The sequence below is a fragment of the Canis aureus genome, chromosome 33 (assembly GCF_053574225.1).
Source record: "Canis aureus isolate CA01 chromosome 33, VMU_Caureus_v.1.0, whole genome shotgun sequence".
In the NCBI taxonomy this organism is placed as follows: domain Eukaryota; kingdom Metazoa; phylum Chordata; class Mammalia; order Carnivora; family Canidae; genus Canis; species Canis aureus.
This window is the reverse complement of record NC_135643.1, coordinates 7,101,248-7,126,299: the sequence shown is the minus strand read 5'-3', so window position 1 is coordinate 7,126,299 and position 25,052 is coordinate 7,101,248. Positions and strand designations below refer to the sequence as shown.

At 37.7% G+C, this 25,052-nt stretch overlaps 1 protein-coding gene across 20 annotated transcripts in view; it reads left to right on the top strand.

Annotated features, from left to right (window-relative positions):
- The first annotated feature begins 2,831 nt into the window (after window positions 1-2,831).
- SEC31A (SEC31 homolog A, COPII component) overlaps window positions 2,832-25,052 on the top strand; it is an 80,241-nt gene continuing 58,020 nt past the window's right edge. For 18 of the 20 annotated variants that reach the window (XM_077882721.1, XM_077882717.1, XM_077882715.1 and 15 more), the window contains exons 1-7: window positions 2,833-2,991; window positions 16,062-16,144; window positions 16,807-16,930; window positions 18,104-18,302; window positions 19,941-20,036; window positions 21,380-21,520; window positions 23,752-23,894. In XM_077882721.1, the coding sequence (XP_077738847.1) occupies window positions 16,066-16,144; window positions 16,807-16,930; window positions 18,104-18,302; window positions 19,941-20,036; window positions 21,380-21,520; window positions 23,752-23,894 (782 nt within the window). In that variant the 5' untranslated portion in view covers window positions 2,833-2,991; window positions 16,062-16,065. Of the gene's footprint in view, window positions 2,992-16,061; window positions 16,145-16,806; window positions 16,931-18,103; window positions 18,303-19,940; window positions 20,037-21,379; window positions 21,521-23,751; window positions 23,895-25,052 lie in introns of all 20 variants that reach the window. The other 2 variants (XM_077882706.1, XM_077882703.1) reach the window with 2 other exon arrangements.

Here is a 25,052-nt window from a genome sequence, read left to right as displayed (position 1 = left end):
CATGTATGGTTGAAATGGAATGTTTACTTCTCCTTTGGATTGAGGACTGTAAAAATAAATCCCAGTCAGTTTGGCTAGTATTCAGGCCAAAGTGTTGAGGTTAGTTGCTGCACTGAAGGAAAATGGTAACTACAAGGAGACTGAAAAAGAACATCTTACTGCCTTCTAATAATAAAGGCTGGTTTCATTGTTTACAAAGTCAGCATGAATTGATTAATGTTCTGCTATCTGGTGAAGCTGCAAGCTCAGAGAAGCATCTGTGAAATTTGCACCCATATTCCAAGAATCACAGGTAGTCTTTGCTTTGCACAGTAGTGCAAGACTACTATGTAAAAACTTCACAAGGTTTGGCTGGAATGCAATTGGAGTTCTAGAAGATACAGATGACCATGGGAATGTTGACCCTGCTGCCAATCAAGAAGTAGTTCTACATATACAGCCAGAAGAATTTAGTGAAGGCGAACATTGTTATAAATGACCAAAGCAGTTGTGTGTTGTAAAGGATCAATATGTTTCAGAGGAAGTGATGGCAGGTGAAAACCACATTAAAGGAACACTCCTATTTGATGACATTGAATGCATAAATTTTAGAGGCAAATCCAAACTCAGTTGAAAGGTGTATGACAATTTGCCAAGGTGTAGAAAAGATGCTTGCTCCATATTGTAAGTTATATGAGAAGGCAAGCAATATTAAAACTACTCTTGAGACTTTAATAAATAAAATGCTATAATTTTCAATGTTTGTTTTAAATGTTTTAATTTTTATTTTTTAAAGATTTTATTTATTTATTCATGAGAGAGAGACATAGGGAGAGGGAGAAGCAGGCTCCCTGCAGGGAGCCCCATGTGGAACTGGATCTCTGGACCCCAGGATCATGCCCTGAGCCAAAGGCAGACACTCAACCACTGAGCCACTCCAGGTGTCCCTGTTTTAAATATTTTTAATGTGTATAACCAACATCAAGAGAGTTTTTAATGTTTTAATAACTTTCAAGTTTACAGAACAATCATTGTTAATCCCATTAACATTGCTTTTAAGTGTCAGTTTGCATAGTCCAAGTAAGAGCTCCCTGCATTTACACCAAGCTAGGAACTCTAACCAGTTATGAACAGATTAAGTCTAGACACAAATACACTTTACCTTTATGATCACCAGTTACAATGGACATTTTTCACAATGCCTTTGTATGCTACTATGTCAGGGCTTTGAAATTTATAGTACGGTCTCATATTTGATTTGGAGTATTAAAGGATTGTAAGTAAAATCCTAATAGGAGTTGGCAAACTTAAAAGGCCATACAGGAAATACTTTAGGCTTTGCAGACTATTATAGTCTCTGTAGCAACTAGTCAACTTTGCCCATGTAGCAGGAAAACAGCCATTGACAATACATAAATCACTGAAAGTGGCTGTGTTCCAGTTATGAAACATTTCATGGAATACCATTCTTAACCTCACAGAGCCTACAAATGGGGATGGGGAGCAGGGAGGTTTGTAGTTTGACTTCTCTAATAGCAACATGTACATTAAATGATACCAAAGAATATAACTACTGCTTGAATCATTGCGTTTTGGTGAAGTTTTTCAAATGAAAACTCTCCATACCAATGTATGCTTCTGGGTAGTAGGGGGTCTCTGGAGGTTGGGGCAGTAGGGAGTTCAGTATTGACAAATAATGAGACCACTTTTATTTTTTATAAAGACTATTCATAGAGACAGAGAGAGAGAGGCAGGCTCCATGCAGGGAGCCCGACGTGGGACTCGATCCCAAGTCTCCAAGATCAGGCCCTGGGCCAAAGGTGGCGCTAAAACCACTGCGCCACTGGGGCTGCCCATGAGCCCACTTTTAAGACTTTTTTATTGGTATCTCTAGGCAAACTTGCAGTTAAATAAAAATGGCTTTGTAGAACAGGAGAAATTAGCTACTGTAGCCTAAGTGATGTTTAGTCTATTAATTGTCCTAGAGAAATAAACTTGGCTTTTCAAATTGAACAAGTATAAGACATTAAAAGGTGTTCAAAAAAATGTAGTGGGAGTGCAAACATTCTAATAGTTAGAAGTGAAGGCGCTTTAGAGAAAGCTTGAGGAAAGAGACCTTGATGGGCGTAATAATGGGAAGAGAATTGCTCTAGCAGGAAGACCCGGGTTCAATCCAAGTTCTGATCGTTTACCAAGTGTTTTTCCTCTGGTTTTCCCTTCTTTGCTGCAAAACAATTCCTAAACCAAGAACAACATCCAAGCAATAGATTAATTAGATGCCAGGGTCTGGCAGAGCTAGTGGAGTGCCAGTGACGTACGGGCAAACCTTCGTAGATCTCAAACCGTGCCACACGATGCTAAACTAACCGGGCCACGCCTCTGGAGGAACAAATACGTCCACAACAGACTGACGAGCCCATTTGGCTTTAAAGAAGTTCTCAAAAAAAAAGCAATAATACTGTAGAACCAACTATGCAATTTTAAAAAGCGAATCGCAAATTAGTTACTGCAATTAGGGCCCCGCAGCCCGATTTTCACGCGATTTGTCCGGTGCTGGCAGGGTCGCCGGGTCGCCGGGCCGCCGCCGTTCACAGGACTAGCGCTACGTGGCGTTCTGCGGGCCCGGGCCGTTCTTCAGCCGACCGCTACACCCGGCCAGACTTTTGTTTCTCGCCTACCCCGGTCACCGCACCCTGGCCGTGCACGCCGTCCCTCAGAGCAGGTCTCCAGGCCCCGCCGCGAGCCGGCCCGCCGCCGGCCTTCAGCGCGCACCCAGGCCCGGGACGCCGCCTGCGCCGCTCCCGGAAGTGCCGTGGCAGGCGGCGCGCCTCAGTGGGCCGGGCGAGGCGTCGCTCCCGGAAGCGGCCGGCCGGCTGGGAGGGGCTGCGGCTGCCACGTTGAAGCGGAACGTGGAGGTGGCCCTGGGGCGGGAGGAGGGGCGGCGGCGAATGCTGGGAGAGTCCGACGGACGTCGCGCTACCACAGGAACCGGTCGCCGAGGGTCCCCGCCAGGTGTGTCCGCCTCCCCCCCCCCCCCCCGTCTTCTTCGCCGGCCCTCGGGCCGTGAGGTAGAGCACCGGCGAAAGCTGGGTGCGCGGCATCGGCCGCCGCGGGTCCCCGCCAGCCTGAGGCCCGGTCTGCGGTGGCGGCGCGCCCCTGGTCTTGGTTTCGGGCCCGTCGGGACAAGCCTGGCGTCACGGCTGCTGCGGGGATCGCGCCGATCCACGTCCGCCAACGTTTCCCCTGCTGAGCAGGAGCTCCCCTGAGGCTTGCGACGGGGCGTCGTGCCGGGCGGGTAACTGGGGTCCGAGGTTAGAAGCCCCTCGCACTCACACCCTGTGCACAAAGAGGTGCGGGCCCCGAGGCGGAGGGAAGGACGCGAGCCTCGGGATCACTTTGGTTGACTTTATTTAGTTTATGATTTTTTGTTTGTATTTGAACTGTTGCCAGATAAAAGGGTTCATAGGTTTTCAACGGAAGGCTCCTGGCATTGAACCGGGATTGGATTATTTTAAGGATAGTCGCCAACCTAAGCCTATATACACCTCGAAGGAAATCTCATTAAGTGTTGTATGTTTTTGCTAATAAGTTATTGTAATGAGAGATTAAATTACAGGGCAGGTGGAAAACGAATAAAAATATGGCATGGGCTTGTGGGCATTATGAACTTTACCAAGCAACTAATTTTATGTAGGTCTTTGTGAAACTGCAGTGATGATCTGTGCTAAATCCTCTCCCCAAAACTGCCTTTTCTAACTACAGAATGCTGAAATTTGACTGTCGCCACTTGTAGCTGTTCAGTAGATAATTAGAGCCTCGCTCTTCTCATACCGACCCTTGTTTTCTGTACATACTGATTGTTCTGGGATTGGCTAAAGTTTACTCACAGGTTTCTAGTGGTTCCTCTGTGCTCTTTGTTTCTTACTGTTTCTTAAACAGCTCTGGGAAAGGTTTGTAGACTAAGAATTTTTGGGTAACTTGAAGTGTTTTTGTAGTTGTGAATTTATGTTATACATGTCCAAAGTTATTTGGGGAATGTGAGATTGGAATGAATTTAGAATTAGACTGCTTAATTTTATATAAGCAGGTTCTTTTTGAAACAATAATATATAATTTATAATAATAACATAAAAGTAGAAAGAAATTAGAAAGAGCAGTGATTCTTGACTTTTTGGAATTCCACTCCCTTTTTAGGATCTGATGAAAGCATTGGATCACCTTCCTAGAAAAATGCACACACACACAGAATTCTCTATATAATTTCATGAGGTTTACAGATCCCAAATTAATTCTTGTCAGGTGATATTATTAAAATTGATTTTTACAGTGTTTTCAGAAATGTTGTCATTCTTAGGTTAATTTCAGGTCAAAAAGTTTTACTTCTTAGATTCTAGATAAATACACCAGCATTTAGTTCAACGCAGTTAGTTCTTTGATTTGATTTTGGTTGAGTGAGATGAGTCTAGAACATCAGTAACAGTAAATAAATACTCTAGAACAAATGTGCCCATCCATGATAAGATACTTGCCCACACAAGATGGATTTTTACCAAATGCAGTGCCAACTAGGGATTTTTTGAGAGTCAGAGTTTGCAATTCTATTAACTCTTCCACTTTTTACTTTCTGAGTTATGAGTCATCTCTATATGTAGCAGTGTAAGTTTGGTATTTTTCAGACAATAGAACTGTTAGGTTTTAGTACTGCTTTACAGAATTAGCAGTTAAAAAACAAGCAAAAAGGAAAAAGCTTCCACTTAATAGCATGCATTTAACTACATGCATGTTGTGGGGAGAAACTTGGGTGAAAAAATAAGTTCTAGACTGGCAAATAAGTTTTCTTCAATAGATGTATTTTTTTTTTAAAAAAGATTTATTTATTTATTTGAGAGAGAAAGAACACAGAGCAAGCAGTGGAGGAGGAGCAGAGGGAGAGAGAGAATCCCAAGCCACCTCCCCACTCAGCATTGAGCCCTATGTGGGGCTTGATCTCAAGAGATCAAGACCTGAACCAAAACCAAGAGTTGGACACTAACCGACTGAGCCACCCAGGTGCCCCTTCAGTAGAGGTATTCTTGGAGATTCATTGTGATAAACTAAAATTTTAAATTGTGACTTTTGCCATAGCTGATATTTACAAGCATGTATTTACTATGTGCCAGCTACTGTTCTAAGCCCTCTGCGTAATGCCTCATTTAATTCTCACAACTCTTTTTTTTTTTTTTTTAAGATTTTATTTATTTATTCATGTCAGAGAGAGGCAGAGACACAGGCAGAGGGAGAAGCAGGCTCCCAGCAAGGAGCCCTATGTGGGACTTGATCCCATGACTCTGGGATCATGCCCTGAGTGGAAGGCAGACACTCAGCCACTGAGCCACCCAGGCGTCCCACAGCAACTCTTCTTATGCAGACTTTTGTTATACTTATTTTACCAAGTGGGTAGCCAAGACACACATAGGTAAAGATACATGCCTTTTAGAGCATATCAGAGCTAGGACAAGGTGGAGCTGGGATTTAAACTGAGGGTATGGCTCCAGACTCCATATCCTAGATTGCTGTGCTATAAATATTGTCTTGTAGATGACATGTGAACAAGCCACTGTCCTAGCAGTTTTATTTTTGTGTTATCATAATGATTTTGTTCTGTGTAAAATAGTCTTAAATAAGTCTGCATAGTGTAAATTCTAATCATATATGATATTGAAAAAAATTGCACAAGGCTTTTGAAGCATGTCATACTTGGGAAGTACACATGGTTTAATCTAAACCTTCAGATTTTCAAGAAAATTAGTTACAACTAAATGATCATTTCTAAGAGAATACACAGGCGGTATTTCCATAGTATTCTTAGTGTTTTGAGAATGATTGCAATGGACAAAATTACGGTACTCTTTAATTAAATTCAGACCACTTAACATAGCTCCAGGCCATTATTGTAGTGATTTTAAACAACAACAACAACAACAGTTGGTATTGAAGTCTTATGTTCAGTACAACTTAATAAGTGCAACTGCATTTAGTGGAACATTGAGTGCTAAGGACAAGAAATAAGACTTTTATAAATGTTTTGTATTCCCACTTAACCATTTTATGTACTTGTGAATTTGTCTCTCTCTCTTTCAGTAAATGTTACACATTAACTAAGTGTTCATGAATTAGGTAACCTTTAATGTACCTTTGCTCTTAGATATAGTATAGTTCTGTTCAGTTGGGTTTTTTAAAAATATATATAGATATTTTGTTTTCACTTTTAGAAATTATTCTAAAGCATTTTTTTCTAAAGCATTTTTTTAAAACCTCTTTTTCCTTTAATGATACTTTCCCCTATTTTTTAAATAAGAAAACTTAAAGTGATTAAAATTATTTTTCCTTTAAACACTTAAGAATTAAAAAATTAAATGTTTTACCTGAAAGTGATCTTTCCAGCTCATCAGTCTTTTTATATTTCCCTAAATATAAACATTCAAAATAAAACAAGCAAAACTTTTTCTATACCTTACTGTGAGCTAAGCAATTTTGATTCCACAAAGGGTAAAAGTTGTAATATTTAATTGAAAAAAAGACATTAGGGACGCCTGGGTGGCTCAGTGGTTGAGCGTCTGCCTTTGGCTCAGGGCGTGATCCTCAGTCCGAGGTTGGAGTCCCCCATCAGGCTCTCTGCGAGGAGTCTGCTTCTCTCACTGCTTGTGTTTCTGCCTCTCTCTCTCTCTCTCTCTCTCTCTCTCATGAATAAATAAATAATCCTTAAAATAAAAAAAGGACATTATTTGTCAAGTTAATGAGACGATGACATAAAACAGGTGGTTATAAAAAGGCAATGGAAAAATATGTAACAGTGTGTACTAATAGAATGTTATAAAGTTTTATTAAATTAGAATAAGACACTTTATTATAAAATATTTAAAGTGGTCCAAACAGTTAAGAGATAATTTAGATCATTGTGGATTGGATCATTAGGGTACTTCTCTGAAAGTAGCTGGAATTTGAACTTCTTAATAAAAATAGTTGGCTGAGAAAAGAGAGCATTTCATTTAAAGGCTTTTTCGCTTCTTAGAAAATTGAGATTTTCCCTCTTTTTTCAGAACAGCCTTAGGAAACTAGATGTGTAGTTTTCTTGATTAATCTCATGCTTGTAATAATTTTAAAAAATAGCATATTAAAGCCCATGTTAACCTATGTGCTGGACACTGAGTTTGGCCCTATATAAAATACATTATCTCATTTAAACTTCAGAACATCCCATGAGGTAGTGACTCTTATCTTCATTTTACAAATGGGGCTTAGGGAGGTTAAACAATGTGTCTAGTGTATCATAATAAGTAGCAGAGCCAATATTCAGATCCAGCATTGACTCCAGAGGCCTATTACTTTTAACCACATGATCGAACCTCCTTAATCCACTTTTGCCTAACCTAGCACAGTTTCTAAAATACATTTCTTCTTTTTAAAGATTTCATTTATTTATTTGAGAGAGAGAGAGAGAGAGCGCATGAGCAGAGGGAGAGGGAGAAGCAGACTCCTGGCTGAATGGGAGCCAAACAGATGTGGGGTGGGGCTCCATCCCAATCATGACCTGAGCCCAAGGCAGATGCATAACTGAAAGAACCACCCAGGTGCCCCCATTTCTTCTTCTCTTAGTGTCCCCATGAATCCTAGTTGCTTTGTTATTATTTCTTCTAAATGTTAGGATGTGTTCTATGATTAAAATACCTGAATTTGTTGGGGTAACAAGAGATTAGACTCTGAAAGTAAACTTCTGAGTTCAAATCTTGGCTCTGGGGGCAGCCCAGGTGGCTCAGTGGTTTAGCGCCTGCCTTCAGCCCAGAGCGTGATCCTGGAGTCCCGGAATCGAGTCCCATGTCAGGTTCCCTGCATGGAGCCTGCTCCTCTGCCTGTGTCTCTGCCTCTCTCCCTCTCTCTCTCTCTCTCCCTCTCTCTCTCTCTCTCTCTTTCTCTCTCTCTGTCTCTCATGAATAAATAAATAAAATCTTTAAAAACAAAACAGGGGCAGCCCTGGTGGCTCAGCGGTTTGGTGCCGCCTTCTGCCCAGGGTATGATCCTGGAGACCTGGAATCGAGTCCCATGTCGAGCACCCTGCATGTAACCTGCTTCTCCCTCTGCCTGTGTCTCTGCCTTTCTCTCTCTCTGTATCTCTTATGAATAAATAAATAAGATATTTAAAAAAAATAAAAATAAAAACAAAACAAATCTTGGCTCTGCCCCTCGCTAGCATGTACAAATTATTAATCTTTCTGTGCCTTCATTTTTATTATCTCAAGTATAAACAATTGGAACATGTAAAGCATAGGGCATATTAGACTTAAATAAACTTACATTAGATATACATAGACTTAAGGCTTTCTTAAGGAAGCTATTGGAACATGACCTTCATCCTCTAGAGATGAGTAAGAAAGCTGGCAAAAGAAATGTTGGAGGGCTTTAAATATATTTAACTACAGACCTGAAACTAAAACAAAAGTAGGAATAAAGAAGAAAGAATAAAATGTGTATGTTAAATATCTGATCATGTAGGAATTGGTTATAAAACTTTAAAAAAATAAAAAGTGGAAAGTAGAAAAAAAATTGGAGGTAGAATAAGTTTATGGATTGCCTCATCTGTAATGGCTAGGAGTCAAAGGACAATGTTTAAAGCTGACAAGTCAATTGGTAGAAGTATAAAGATATTCAACAGTACAAAGGTAAACACTGAGAAAGATAATACTGTTGACTATAACTGTAGTACAAGGACAGTAAGATTATGTAAACTAATATCATTAGTGCTCCATAGTAATTACTGTGTAAAGAAATAGAGGATTAATGGTACTAAATAACATTTTTTTTTTTAAATTTTTATTTATTTATGATAGTCACAGAGAGAGAGAGAAAGGCAGAGACATAGGCAGAGGGAGAAGCAGGCTCCATGCACTGGGAGCCTGACGTGGGATTCGATCCCGGGTCTCCAGGATCGCGCCCTGGGCCAAAGGCAGGCGCTAAACCACTGCGCCACCCAGGGATCCCCTAAATAACATTTTAAACTATAAAGATAGAACCAGAAATACATATTAGAACAAAAATACAATTAATCCTAATTATCAGAATAATTATAAATACACAAATAGGAACAACAGGGGAAGTATTTTTTTTAATTATAAAACTAAACATAGCAAAATAATACAGAACGAAGAGCAACCACATCTGTCAAATCAGGAGAAAATATTATATCAAAATTTTATATGGCCTTATTAGCTAATCTATTAAAAAAATTTTCAAATTGGATCACCAAGAAAAATCTGATTTTTTAAAATTTTTAAAAATTTGTTGCTGTCTTTAAGGCAGCCAGCAAAAAAGTAGTTCAAAAGTTGAAGAGGCGGGCAGCCCCGGGTGGCTCAGCAGTTTAGTGCCACCCTCAGCCCAGGGCCTGGAGACCCGGGATCGAGTGCCACGTCGGGCTCCCTGCATGGAACCTGCTTCTCCCTCTGCCTGTCTCTCTCTCTCTCTCTCTCTCTCTCTCTCTGTCTTCATGAATAAATAAATAAAACTTTTAAAAAAAAGTTGAAAAGGGAAAAATACATATATACATAAAGGCACATCAAAAGTAAGCTAGATATTGGTCTTAATATGAGACAAAGTGGAATTCAGGCCCATGGGATTACTTAAGATGAAGAAGAAAGACTACAAAGCTAAAATGTGTATTTGGCAGTGAATATTTAACATTATGAATATCTGTCAACCATATAACTATGTATTAAATAAAAGTAACTTTAAGGAGGTACCAAGAAAAATAAGTAAAAATGCATTAGTAGTAAGTGACTTTTAACTCAGTGTTCTTGGTCTAGAACAAATCAAATAGAAACACAGTAAGACTGTAGATGACCTAAACAATTAAGTCAATAGGGTAGATTTAATATATATTGAACTTGACCCTGAAAACAGTGTATTCCTTCTTTTTAGATCTCATGAAACATTTACAGAAACTTCTCTATAGGCCCCAAAGGAAACTTCAATAAATTTTTTTTCAATAAATTTTAAAAGGAGAAATAGTATAAAATCACAAGAGTAGAAAGAAGATCCCTTTACTTGCATATTAAATTCAAACAACTATTGGATCAATGGAGAACACATGTGAAAATTGTAGAATATAAATGACCATAGTGATGAGAATACTAGAAATATATGGAATCTAGCTAAAGTAGTACTCAGAGGAAACTCAAAGCTTTAAATATTTATATTAGTGGGCAGCCCTGGTGGCTCAGCAGTTTAGTGCCGCCTTCAGCCCAGGATGTGATCCTGGAGACCCGGGATCAAGGCCCACGTCAGGTTCCCTGCATGGAGCCTGCTTCTCTCTCTGCCTGTGTCTCTGCCTCTCTCCCTCTCTGTGTCTTCCATGAATAAATAAATAAAATCTTTAAAAAATATATTTATATTAGTGAAGAATAAATAATAAAAATGAGTGGGTTAAGCATTTAACTCAAAAAGTTAGAAGATCTAAGTAAATGAAAAGATGAAAGGAATTAATAAAAATAAAAGAAATTAGTGAATTAGAAAACAGAAAGAAGTAATGAATTGGCTGTTTGAAAATAGACAAATTGCTAGCCAAGCTAATCATTTATTAAAGAGGACGGGAAACAAAGCACAAATATATGTAGTAAGGATAAATAATCATAAATAACAAAAATTTAAAAATCATGAGTGTGTTCAAGTCTTTAAAAATGAGAAAATCTGTAAAAAAAAAATTAAAGGATTATCATAGGAAAATAAAATTTAGAAGAAATGACCCTGAATAAAGAAAATTCAAATAGATCAATTTCTATAGAAGAAATAGAGAAAATTAGCAGAAGAGCAGCTCCTCCCCAAAAACCATCAACCCCAGATGTTTCATGAGAGAATTCTGCTAAGTATTTGAAAAAAACAGTAATTTCAGTGCTGCTGTTGAAACTGTTTCAGAGCATAGAGAAAGATGGAAAACTACATTTTTTTGAAGTGAGTAATAATATTGATATCAAAACCTGATGACAGTTGCAAGGAAGAAAAGTATAGACGCAGTTTTACAATGCCAGAAGCAAAACTCTGTTAAACAAATGGAATCTAGCAGCACATTAGTAGAATAATACATCATGAGAATTGTATTATTCAGGGTAGAAAGAGATGGTCTATATTAGAAAATCTGTTAGTATAATTTGTCTTATTGATAGACCCAACAAGAATCTGTGGTCATTCTGATTACCTCATGAAAAAGCATTTGACAGAATTCAAAACCCAGTCTTTATAAATAGCATTCAACGAAACAGTAATTGATGGCTGATTTCCGTGGGACTGGATCCCTGGGGTCTCCAGGATCACACCCGGGGCTGCTGGCGGCGCTAAACCACTATGCTGCCGGGGCTGCCCTGTATGTGTATTTTAAAACCTAAAGTCAGGGGATCCCTGGGTGGTTCAGCGGTTTAGCCCCTGCCTTTGGCCCAGGGCGTGATCCTGGGGTCCCAGGATTGAGTCCCGCGTCAGGCTCCCGGCATGGAGCCCGCTTCTCCCTCCTCCTGTGTCTCTGCCTCTCTCCCTCTCTCTGTGTCTATCATAAATCAATCAATCAATCAATCAATCAATCTTTTTAAAAAAATAAAAATAAAACCTAAAGTCATGTCCCATGGTGATATAGTAGGCTTTCCACTAAAGAAGGGAAAAAAGACAAGAAATCTCAATTGTTATCACTACTGCTTGTTAGGGTAGTACAAATGCTATTAGCCTTTGTAAAACAATACCAGGAAGACAGTCTATATAATGGTTGTGGGTGAGTCACATTTATAAACCGAAAGATAAAATACTAGGAATAAACAAACCCAATATATCAAAAAATTTAAAGTAATACTGAAAGATTAAAAGAAAAAACTTAAAAGACATGTTGTTTTTTAAGATTTTCTTTATTTGTCAGAGAAAAAGAAGGCACAAGCAGGGGGATTGGCAGACAGACAAAGAATCAGGCTCCCTGCTGAGCAAGGAGTCTGGACTCAATCCCAGGACCCCTGGGATCATGACCTGAGCAGAGACAGACACTTAACCAACGAACTACTCAGGTGTCCCAATTGACAACATGTTCTTAGTGGAAAGATTCAACATTGTGTCAGTTTCTCCATAAATTAATTTATTAATTTGATGCAGATTCAATAAAAATATTAACGTTCTCTTTTTTTATGGAATTAGACACAAACTGTTCTAAAGTTTATGTAATAAAATAAACAGTGACAGTAAGGAAAATGGTGTGGGAGATAAGCAATGGTGAGGGGTTATGAGAATCCTACTCCTGTAAAGTCTAAGTATTTAAAACAATGGAATGCTTGCAGCACTTAGCTGGCTTAATTAGTAAAGCATACACTCCTGATCTCAAGGTTGTACTCACTTTGGCACCACATATACTAAAATTGGAATGATCTCAGGGTTATGAGTTCGAGCCCCACATTTGGTATAGAGATTGCTTAAATAAAAAAAAACAGTGGAATGTCTAACATGTAAATAAATAAATGGACATAAGGAACAGGAATTCAGAAATAAACCTAAATATAGGGATCCCTGGGTGGCGCAGCAGTTTGGCGCCTGCCTTTGGCCCAGGGCGCGATCCTGGAGACCCGGGATCGAATCCCACGTCAGGCTCCCGGTGCATGGGGCCTGCTTCTCCCTCTGCATGTGTCTCTACCTCTCTCTCTCTCTCTCTCTCTCTCTCTCTCTGTGTGTGTGTGACTATCATGAATAAATAAATAAAATCTTAAAAAAAAAAAAAACCTAAATATATACAGGAATGTAGATCCTTACCTATAGGAATATAAACATAAAGAGTAATTCCAGAAATAAACCTAAATATAGGAACATAGTACATGATAAAAGTCCTATCTTAAAATTGTAGGAAAAAGATAGACTTTTCTTTTTTTTTTTTTTTTAAATTTTTATTTATTTATGATAGTCACACACACACAGAGAGAAGCAGAGACATAGGCAGAAGGAGAAGCAGGCTCCATGCACCGGGAACCCGATGTGGGATTCGATCCCGGGTCTCCAGGATCACGCCTTGGGCCAAAGGCAGGCGCTAAACCGCTGCGCCACCCAGGGATCCCAAAGATAGACTTTTCAATAAGTGGTTTCATTGTAATAAGAAAAACAAACTATGAGCATATATTGTATACCGGAATGTATTCCAGGTTCTGGGTCAAAATTTAAATGAGAAGGCCACTGATGACCTTGCTTAGAAGAAAAATATGGGTGAATTTCTTCATAACCTTGGCATGCAAAAGGCCTTTCTACCTACTCAAAATTCAGAAACCATTTCTTAAAAAGTGATAAATTTGACTGTTAAAGCATGCTACATCCATACAATGGAATATTTTTCAGTGCTAAAAAGAAATGAGCTATCAAGTTGCAAATAGACAGAGAGGAATTTTAAATACCTGTTGCTAAGTAAAGAAGCCAATCTAAAATCTTAAAAAAAAAAAGGGGGTGAGGGGAATCCCTCGGTGGCTCAGCGGTTTAGCACCACCTTCAGCCCAAGGTGTGATCTGGAGTCCTGGTATTGAGTCCCGCATCAGACTCCCTGCATGGGGCCTGCTTCTCCCTCTGCCTGTGTCTCTGTCTCTCACTCTCTGTATGTCTCTCATGAATGAATAAATAAAATCTTTAAAAAAAAAAAAAAAGCCAATCTGAAAAGGCTACAATACTATATAAATAAATAACATTCTGGAAAAGGAAAAAAAAAAAACTCTGGAGAGAGTAAAGAGATCAGTGGTTGTCGTGAGGGAGGAAGAGAGGTATAAAGAGGGAGAACATAGAATTTTTAGGGCAGGAAAGCTTCTGAGTGATACTTTAACTGTGGATGGGTGGATACAGGTGAGTGGATACATGTCATTATTCATTTGTCCAAACTGATAGAATACCCAAAGAGTGAACCCTAAAGCAAGCCATGGACTTTGCTTGATAATGATGTGTCAATATAGGTTGGATTGTAACAAATGTACCACTGTGGTACAGGACAGTTTATGGTGGGAAAGACTAGGGTAGGGGCGAGTGGAGGGGGTTTGGGGGAAGAGAGAGGGAGGAATGTGAGATCTCTATACTTTTCACTCTTTTTCTGTGAACTTGAAACTGTTCTGATGAATTTTTTTTTTAAAGATTTTAAAAATTTATTCGTTAGAGTGAGGGAGTGAGAGCATGAGCAAGTGGGAGGGTTAGAGGGAGAGGGAGAAGCAGACTCCCCGCTGAGCAGGGAGCCTGATGTAGGACTTGATCCCAGGACCTTAGGATCATGACTAGAACTGAAGGCAGATGTTTGACCAACTGAGCTACCCAAGTTCCCCAATAAAATCTATTTTTTAAAAATCAAAATGTTGTGAAAGGAGGGCAACTCTGTCAGGACTCCTCTCACTTCTGAGAGCTTTCTCTGTAACTTTGCTTAATAAACTAATGTCACTTTACTAACAACAACAACAAAAATGTGAAACATAAAAAAATAATAATAATAAAAATAGGGATGGCGCAGGAGTTTAGCGCCTGCCTTTGGCCCAGGGCGTGATCCTGGAGACCCGGGATCGAATCCCACGTCGGGCTCCCAGTGCATGGAGCCTGCTTCTCCCTCTGCCTGTGTCTCTGTCTCTCTCTCTCTCTCTCTCTCTCTCTCTCTGTGACTATCATAAATAAATAAAAATTTTAAAAAATTAAAAAATAATAATAATAAAAATAAAGTCTGACAATCCAATAGAAAAATAGACAAGTAAAATAGACAAGAATAGACCAAAAAGGTGACAGAGAAGGAAATGTGGATGACCCATAACCCTATAAAAAAGAAGCTCAACCTTATTTATGGCATGAGAAATGCAAATTGTAACTACTCAGAGTAAACATTTTTCACCTATCATTTGATGAAAATCTAAAGGTGTTACTCTGGTAAGGCTGTGGGGGAATGTGAAAAGGTACAGTTATTGTGGAGGGCAACTTGGCAATAGCCATCAAAATTAAAAATTGCATTTATCTCTATTTTTTTTTTTTTTTGCATTTATCTCTAACCCAGCAGTTTTACTTCTGGAAATTTATAGCTATCCTGGCCCATGAATGAATTAACATGTACATATGGCTATTTATTTCAGCATTGTTTGTAAAAATAGCAAAAGATTAAAAACAACTCAAGTGTTCATCAGTAGTGAACTAAGTAAGTAAATTATGGTACATTTTACAGTGGAATACTGTGCTGTGTGAATGTATTTATGTACAATGACAATTTTTTTTTTTTTTAAAGTTACAGCACAGTACTTCCTGAATTTTTCTACCAAGGTAACTTTAACAGAATATGTAAACTAGTGGCATGTGGAATTGTAGCTTGGAGTGACCAGGTTTTTAAATTTCTGCCAAATTTATCTTTAAAATCTATAGGTTTATAGGATGCCTGAGTGGCTCAGTGGTTGAGTATCTTGTCTGCCTTTAGTTCCCAGGGTCCTGGGATTGAGTCCTGCATCAGGCTCCTTCCCATGGAGAGCCTGCTCCTCCCTCTGCCCATGTCTCTGCCTTTCTCTGTGTCTCTCATGAAAAAATAAAATCTTTAAAAAAAAAAAATCTGTAGGTTTACTATATTCTTTTCAGTAATTAGACTTTAAAATTAATTTTTAAAACAGCTCTTAATCACTTAGTAATCCTGCTCCAGGAATATATACCTTGTTTATTGTGTGCTTTGTCTTACTCTTATATTTGTTACCTATCATCACCTGAGAGTATATTTTGCAAGAAAGTTAATCCCTCAGGTACTACCCAGTATTTTTTTCTTTTTCTTTTTTCCCTGTATTTTTTTCTTAAGTCTTTTTTTCAGACTGATTTTTCACTTGAAGGACTGTAATTTGTAAACAATTAAAAAAGCCCTATATTTGTCTCAAAGTAATTTAACAAGTTTTTCTTCTTTCTAATATTGAATGTTCCCAACAAGTGATACCTGAACCAGTTTGATTTACTGGCATTTGTACATTCTCATGATGTAGTTGTTGGTTCAGTATATGTCTATGTAAAAAATGTTTATGTTCTGTGTTACACGTTCAGCATGTTTCTATGTAAAATATTCTCTTTAGCAGGATGAAGTTAAAGGAAGTAGACCGTACGGCCATGCAGGCCTGGAGCCCCGCCCAGAATCATCCCATTTACCTAGCTACAGGTAAATTCAACAGAGAAGATAGTATGAGTCACTTAATTTCTTCTTTTCCACATTTGGCTTATTTATACCTGTCCTTTAAAACTCATTTCAAGCTTCATCTCTTCTAGAAAGCCTCTCCTTCCCTAATGAGATACCTTCATTCTCCCTTTCAGCTGAGTTCAGTGACCTTCCTGTGTGTTCCCTTATAGCACCTTGTTCATCGTAGCATGATGAACGATATATTACATGTATGGTGTCTTCCCTACTTCATAAGAATTATGTTTCATCTTTATTCCTCCAATATTAAGCACAATAGATAACAAGTTAGTATCAATTTGAATGAAAAAGTTTTGATGCTAGCATTTTTATATGAAAAGAAAGTTATATCACTTGTGACGAAATAGTTAATTGAGAGACTGTTTTTACAGGGAGCTTTTTAAATATCTACAGGTTTAAAAAGTTATCTGCACTATCCACTCTTACATAATCTCTAAGCCTTGTGTCAGAATTTCATTCGTATAGTACTTTAAGTATCTGTTCCATGGCATGCATCCTGAGATTTTAGTCACTAATGCAGCATTCATGAGTGAGATCATTGGAAAAGATGCATTTAACTTGTTTTGTATGGTTTTCTCTGAGTCTTTTATTTTTGCACTATAGTTACCGTAAGTGCATTTTTGTAGGAACATCTGCTCAGCAATTGGATGCGACATTTAGTACCAGTGCTTCCCTTGAGATATTTGAATTAGACCTTTCTGATCCATCCTTGGATATGAAATCTTGTGCTACTTTCTCTTCTTCTCACAGGTATGAGATTGATGAATTTTAAGCTCACATTATTTACGGTTGTGATTATGTGCCTAGTTTGTCTATAAATATGTTATTATTAGAAACTGCAAAGAATTACATCAATGACGTGAGTTAGTTGGATCAATACTAAGGTGTTAATGGTAATTATCTCTGATAGGTTTTTTTTCATTGTACTTATCTATATTTAAAAATATATTTCACAGAAATTTTTGTTGACATGATTTCTTATATAGCAGGTATTTGGGTCACTTTTCCAAGTACTTAGCATCCTATTGTAATGCAGAAAAAGGACACTTTCATTTGAGTAGTAAAATATACCTTATTGTCTCACTACCTTGTCAATTTTTGGTGAAGAAATTGTACCTTAACTAATAGCTCACAGCTCAAATCATGGAATCTCATGGGATTTTCTTCAGAGCCGAGCCCTCCCTCTGTGGGAGGGCTCTGAAGAACTTCAGATGGGAGTTCAAATACCTTTTGTCTTCAGTTTTCCTTCAGTCTTCAGTATGGGAACTTCAAATACCTTTTGTCTATGTTTTCCTACTCACCACCCTTTCTGTCATTACTCACCCATGCCATCTTCATGTTGCATCTGCTAGCCAAACCATAATCTTTTATTCTCCACCAGTGAGAGGTACTCGTCTTAATAGATATAATTTTGATGTCCCTTTCCCACTGTCGGAATACGTTACTTTTCTTAGAAAATTTCATATAATTCCTTTAACACCTCCACTACTTAACAGCCCACTTGTCAGTGAGTACTTCTGTAGTCAAAATATCAAAGGAAGTGTTGATTAGAGCTCTGTTTTACAGATGAACCAAAAGCAGCTTAGGAAGATTCAGCAACCTGTGCAGCATCTCACAGTTTCTAAATGGTAAAACCATTGTTAAGCCCATGTCTTTTGACACACAAATCAAGTATATTTTACACTACATTATCTCTACCAAAAAGTCTTACTCTTCAGGATTATAAAATCAAACATGCACATAAGGATATAAATAAAAACTAAAATGCCATTTCACCAAGTCATGCTCAGTTACCAGGAATAGAGGAGAAGCAATGTCTTTAGATTATTTATGAAAACATATGGAATTAAATATATAATTTCAAATTATTTTCTATATTTATTTGACTTTAAAAGGCAGTTATTTACTCATTTTCTTTTAAAGGTACCACAAGTTGATTTGGGGGCCTCATAAGATGGATCCCAAAGGAAATGTCTCTGGAGTTCTGATTGCAGGTGGTGAAAATGGGAATATTATTCTTTATGATCCTTCTAAAATTATAGCTGGAGACAAGGAAGTTGTAATTGCCCAAAATGACAAGCATACTGGCCCAGTAAGAGCCTTGGATGTGAATATTTTCCAGGTTAGACTTTTGACATTTATTCATAATTCTTGAGATACGTGATGCTTATTTGAAATAAGTATATGAATCTACTATGCCTCAGTCATGGAATTGAAAGCTAAAAATGTGTGTCCATGCAGACTGATGAGTTAAGTGGTTTTTTTTTTTTTTAAGAATGGAGGGTTGAGAGTTGGGATCAGGGTAAATGATAATAACTCCATGGAGGGGATCAGGCAATGAAGAGACAGTCTATTGTTGCATCAGAAACTTTACTAAGTATTAATTTTTTTAAATTTTTATTTATTTATGATAGTCACAGAGAGAGAGAGAGAGAGGCAGAGACATAGGCAGAGGGAGAAGCAGGCTCCATGCACCGGGAGCCCGACCTGGGATTCGATCCCGGGTCTCTAGGATTGCGCCCCGGGCCAAAGGCAGGCGCCAAACTGCTGCGCCACCCAGGGATCCCCTAAATATTAATTATATAAATGTATTGGTTAGCAAAGATCTAGATGGAGGATACTAGATGGATACTAGTACAGGATACTAGAGCATAACAACTAAAACATGAATATTGTCCCAAGAAAGTTTAAAATAGTTATTTTTCTTATACTGTAAATAAATACTTAGGGCATAGAAATACAAACCTGAACTTTATTTCTATAGTTTATGGTATCTTCGTTTTAGATTAGATAGCTAGTGCCTTTGTTAAACAGCAGATGCTTTTTGGTGTCTTATATTATAGGTGGCTACAACCATAGAATTCCTCTGTTTTCATATTATATGTCAATTGATAAGAGAAGAATTTATGAGAGTGAATAATAAAGGATGAAAGCCAATATATGAAACCTATCATCCTCCTGTACTTCCTATCACAGTTTTAGGGTCTTTTTGACCCTAACAGTATGCAACAGAGATAACCTAGAAATACTGCCAAACCGAACAAGATTGAATGTAAATGAACTAGAAGGACATGAGGATTTAAGACGAGATTTTACTAGCCCTGTATTGGTCTGGCTCCAGAAGCTGGCTCTGAGGTATCTCGAGATAAATGCCATTATTTTAGAATTCAGTTATTTGTTTGAAAGCAATCATTGGTTGCCTATTTTTGTCTCTCTTTCATAATCAGATTCCCTTCCTGTATAAATGATAATCCCCATATGGTTGCATGATTGCTTAAGAATTTATCCATATAATTCTTTAATGTCTTGTATTATAATGTCAGTACACATACTATTTTTTTAGTGAAATAAAATTTTATAATATACATCTCTAAAAAACTATTGCAATTTCAGATTTTTATGCACAGTATTTAGGAATTCATGAGTTTTCCTTTTTTTTTTTTTTTTTTAGAGTTTTTTTGAGAACTAGAGAGCGAGTGAACTCAAGCAGGGGGAGTAGCAGAGGGAGAGGGAGAAGTAGGCTCCCCACTGAGCAGGGAACCCAATGTGGGGCTTGATCCCAGGACCCTGTGGTCATGACCTGAGCCGAAGGCAGATACTTAACTGACTGAGCCACCCAGGCACCCTAAGTTTTGCTTTTTTAAACAGAAAAGTTGTATACCCTTAAACTGACAGAGCTTTTCCTTTCTGAGTAGAATTATTCTCAGTTCTCTTAATTATTCATAAATACTATTTCTTTATTAATTATGTCTTACTGTAGACTAATCTGGTAGCTTCTGGTGCTAATGAATCTGAAATCTATATTTGGGATCTCAACAATTTTGCAACTCCGATGACACCAGGAGCCAAAACACAGGTATTACGTTGATTTTGATGTCATAAAAAAACCAAGATCTGCTCTTCAACACTTACTTACTTCATTTTTTTCACACAAAATATATTTGTTTTTTTTGTTTTGTTTTGTTTTGTTTTTTTTTAAAGATTTTATTTATTTATTCATGATAGTCACAGAGAGAGAGAGAGAGAGGCAGAGACACAGGCAGAGGGAGAAGCAGGCTCCATGCTGGGAGCCCGATGTGGGATTCGATCCCGGGTCTCCAGGATCGCGCCCCGGGCCAAAGGCAGGCGCCAAACCACTGCGCCACCCAGGGATCCCAATATATTTGTTTAAAATCAGTGTTTAGATGTTATGATTTTCCTTCTGTACAGCAAAGTATTAGTAAATGTGTTTCTTCAAAGTATCAGTGAGAACTTCAACAGCAAATATTTATTCAAGTGCCTACTACCAGATGCTGTTTGATGTACTAGACATATAGAAATGAATAAAATAGACAAGCCTTTGATAATTTTTTAAATACAGTATTTTATATAGTATAGTATTTTATGTTGTATAGTGTTTTGATGATGTCTTATCTTAAAATAAAAGTCATAGACTAGAAAGGAAACTTATTTTAAAAATAATAATAACTCAACCCCTTTCCTGTGTATTTCTGTAAGTTAAGAACAATCTTCCACTTGCCTCCTTGAAGTTTATGTTAAATAGGCTACTTAATTTGAGTAGCCTTTATAATGGGCCCCAACATTCTGGCCATGTTAGAGGTAGTATGATGATGCATATGATCTACCATTTATTTCTATTTATTTATTTTTAAAAGAATTTATTTATTTATTTATTTGTCTGAGAGAGAGTGCACATGGTGGTGAGGGGCAAAGGGCAAGGGGCAGAGAGAATCCCAAGCAAACCCCCCAGTGAGTGTGAAGCATGACGTGGGGCTTGATCTCACAACCCTGAGATCATGACCTGAGCTGAAATCAAGAGTTGGATGCTTAACCCACTGAGGCACCCTGGCTCTCCTAGGCTGTGACTTTTTTCTGCCTAGTTGTCTGTAGTACTGATCAGTGTCTACTTTGTGGTCTGTTATCTCTACCTTGTGGCAGTTGCAAATTAAGAAAAAGTACTGGATTCATTGCAGGAACTTAATAAATGCCTGGTAAATGAGACCATATGAAACAAGGTAAAATACTTGAATTGACATATATCTGAGCTTTAAATCTTATGTATTAAGAACTTAGGAATATAAAACAATTTGTGGAATAAATAGATCAGATTTTAATTCACTTTTTAAAAAGAAGGATCAAATTTTGTAGTTAAATTTGATTGTAATTGAGAAATGGTTTTTAGTAGTTTCTTCCTTTTAGCCCCCAGAAGATATCAGCTGCATTGCGTGGAACAGACAAGTTCAGCATATTTTAGCATCAGCCAGTCCCAGTGGCAGGGCTACAGTATGGGATCTTAGAAAAAATGAACCTATCATCAAAGTTAGTGACCATAGTAACAGGGTAAGTATATGATTGATTTGTCATATACAGAAACATGTTGTATTTTTGCTATAGGTATTTCTATATTGTTTGTCAGTGTTGACAACAAGTCAAATTTTCATAAAGTCAAATCCTGTATTTTCATGGACCAATTATGTTGGAATAAGAAGGTTTTTCCTTGGGGAAGATAAAATTTCCAGTAAACTATGTTGGATATTATTAATGATGAAGAGAGAGATTGTTAATTAAATACCTTATTCCATGACATACGGGTGGTTTTTACTTTAGTAGCTATTTGAAACCATTATAGCAACTGTTTATCTTTGGCTTTCTCTAGAATGTACACATTTTTCAGGTAGTAATTATATGACTGTGAACTTGTAGTTTCTGAACTCCTGGCTTCATCTCTTCTAATTAAGTACTGCTAAATGAGCTAATATTCACCCATTTGCCCAGTAGATGTAGCCATATAACAAATTTGTGGCCTTACAAATTCCTTAATACTCTGTCATAATGTGCTATAAAATAATTTGGGCATAATTAAAGGCCTTATTTTGTTACTTTGTTTTTATTTTTTATTTTTTAAAGATATTTATTTATTTATTTATTTATTTATTTATTCATTCATTCATTCATTCATTCATGAGAGACACAGAGAGACAGAGAGAGGCAGAGACACAGGCAGAGGGAGAAGCAAGTTCCATGCAGGGAGCCTGACGTGGGACTCAATCCCACGTCTCCAGAATCATGCCCTGGGCTGAAGGCAGCGCTAAACCACTGAGCTACCCAGGCTGCATGTTACTTTGTTTTTAATTACATTGTTTGGTTTGACATCTTTAAAAACAAGTTTGCCTAAGTCAGAGAATACATCTATAATTTAACAATAACAACAAAAAACTATTTAGATGAATATTTCTTCAGTATATTGTTTTTCAATGAATTAGGAATTTTACAACAAATTTCAATTGAATAAAGCATACAATAAGCACTTCTATTATCTTCTGGAAAATTTAGTAGAACCTAAACTTCCAGGTAATTCTCAATAATGCTGTTAATTTATTCCATGTGAAATTTTAAATGGTAGTGGTTTCTTTAGACATTTTGTCTTGATTTTTTTACAAAACAGAGGAAAGATGTGGATTTTTTATTATATGTTTTTAAAGATTTTTTTTATTTTTTTATTTTTTTTATTTTTTTTATTTATGATAGTCACAGAGAGAGAGGCAGAGACACAGGCAGAGGGAGAAGCAGGCTCCATGCACCGGGAGCCTGATGTGGGATTTGATCCCGGGTCTCCAGGATCGCACCCTGGGCCAAAGGCAGGCGCTAAACCGCTGTGCCACCCAGGGATCCCTAAAGATTTATTTATTTGAGAGAGAGCACCCATGACTTGCTGGAAGGAGAACAGAGGGAGAGAGAGAGGAGAGACAGACTCCCCACTGAGTGCGGAGCCTGAAGTGGGGGCGATCCCAGGACCCTGAGTCATGACCTGAGCTGAAATCAAGAGTTGGATGCTTATGACTGAGTCACCCAGGCACCCTGTAATCTTTTATCTGTTTTTATTTTTCTGAAAGTATTAAATTTTCAGTTTATATAAAATTTTCTCCCTAGGTGCAATTTTGACAGATCAACTCATTTTTAGTATAGAATTATTCCAATCCAGAATGGTGCTATGTATCGAATAGCTGGATGGACTGAAACAATTTTTTTTTAAAGATTTTATTTATTTATTCATGATAGTCACAGAGAGAGAGAGAGGCAGAGACACAGGCAGAGGGAGAAGCAGGCTCCATGCACCGGGAGCCCGATGTGGGATTCGATCCCGGGTCTCCAGGATCGCGCCCTGGGCCAAAGGCAGGCGCCAAACCGCTGCGCCACCCAGGGATCCCGGACTGAAACAATTTAAACATTTAAACCTTTTACTTTAATAATAGATAGATAGATAGATAGATAGATAGATAGATAGATAGATAGATAGTTAGATAGATAAATAAACCTTTTACTTTTAAGAGTACTATTTAAGGCTGTTTAATAAAATTTAATAGTTTTAAGGAGGCAGCATAGCTTGAAGGCTCTAGAGATAGCTGTCAGGATTCAAAATTTAATAGTTTTAGGTTTTATTTTTTGTTTTTTAATAAACTAAGCCTGAGCTCATGTTTTCTACTATTTCAACAAAGGCATGTTCCTCAAGCTCATTTTGGCTCTTCATGAAGTAATAAGATTGATACATTGTGCGCCTTAACTATCTGCAGATGCATTGCTCTGGGTTAGCGTGGCATCCTGATGTTGCGACTCAGATGGTCCTTGCCTCTGAGGATGATAGATTACCAGTGGTCCAGATGTGGGATCTTCGTTTTGCTTCCTCTCCACTCCGTGTCTTGGAAAACCATGCCAGGTATCATGCTGCTCTTCTAAGGAACTTGATTTATTTATTTTCAAAAACATATTTGCTTACTATTTTGAATTATCAGATAATTATTTTTAAATTAAGGAATCTACTTTGTCTCTGTCTTGTAAAAGTTAATGTAAATGGTTTTTATTTGAAGCAATAGTCATCTGATTTTCTCTTCCCAAAAATGGTAGCCAGTTCATATCATAACAATACAAAACTGTATAAAGGATTTTCCATTATTTTTTCATGTAATAATTAATCAAAATTCCGGTATACCACAACACTTTAGGACAACTCTTGACATTATACAATTGATCTTTGTTAGAGTCATTGTACTTAAGAAGAGTGTTTCATAACATTCAATGACAAGCAAGAGTTAAAAAGTTTGTTTTAGTTCTAAGTTTCTATTTAAAAAGCATTTTTGAGAAATTAGGTGGATTATTCTGCTTTAATTTAATTTTTTATTAAGATTTATTGATTGATTTTTATAAGAGAAAGTGTGAGAGCACAAGCAGGAAAGGGAGAGGGAGCAAGAATCTCAAGCAGACTGAGCACAGAGCCCAGTGTGGGGTTTGATCTCATGACCCTGAGTTCAGGACCTGAGCCAAAACCAAGAGTCCAATACTTAACCAACTGTGCCATCCAGGCACCCCTGCATTCAATTGTAATAAATGTGCAGATTCTCTAAAAAGATATGAGAGAGGTGCCTGGTTGGCTTAGTCAGTAGACCGCATGACTCCTGGTTTCAGGGGTTGTGAGTTCGAGCTCCATGTTGGGCATAGAGATTTCTTAAAAAAAACAAAATCTTTAAAAAATTAAAACTAGTTTAAAAAGGATATGCAAGTTTTTTCATGTTAGGTTTGGCAACATTAAATTCAATTATAATTTGGCCTGTTTCCTATCATTAGTATTCAGGTACCCAGGGAATTTATATGTATTTGTTTAACAGCTTTAAATAAGAAACAAATCCATTTTAATGTAATAACATTTTCTTTTTTTCTTTTTTTCTTTTTTTAATTTATGATAGTCACAGAGAGAGAGAGAAAGAGGCAGAGACACAGGCAGAGGGAGAAGCAGGCTCCATGCACCTGGAGCCTGATGTGGGATTTGATCCCGGGTCTCCAGGATCGCGCCCTGGGCCAAAGGCAGGCGCTAAACTGC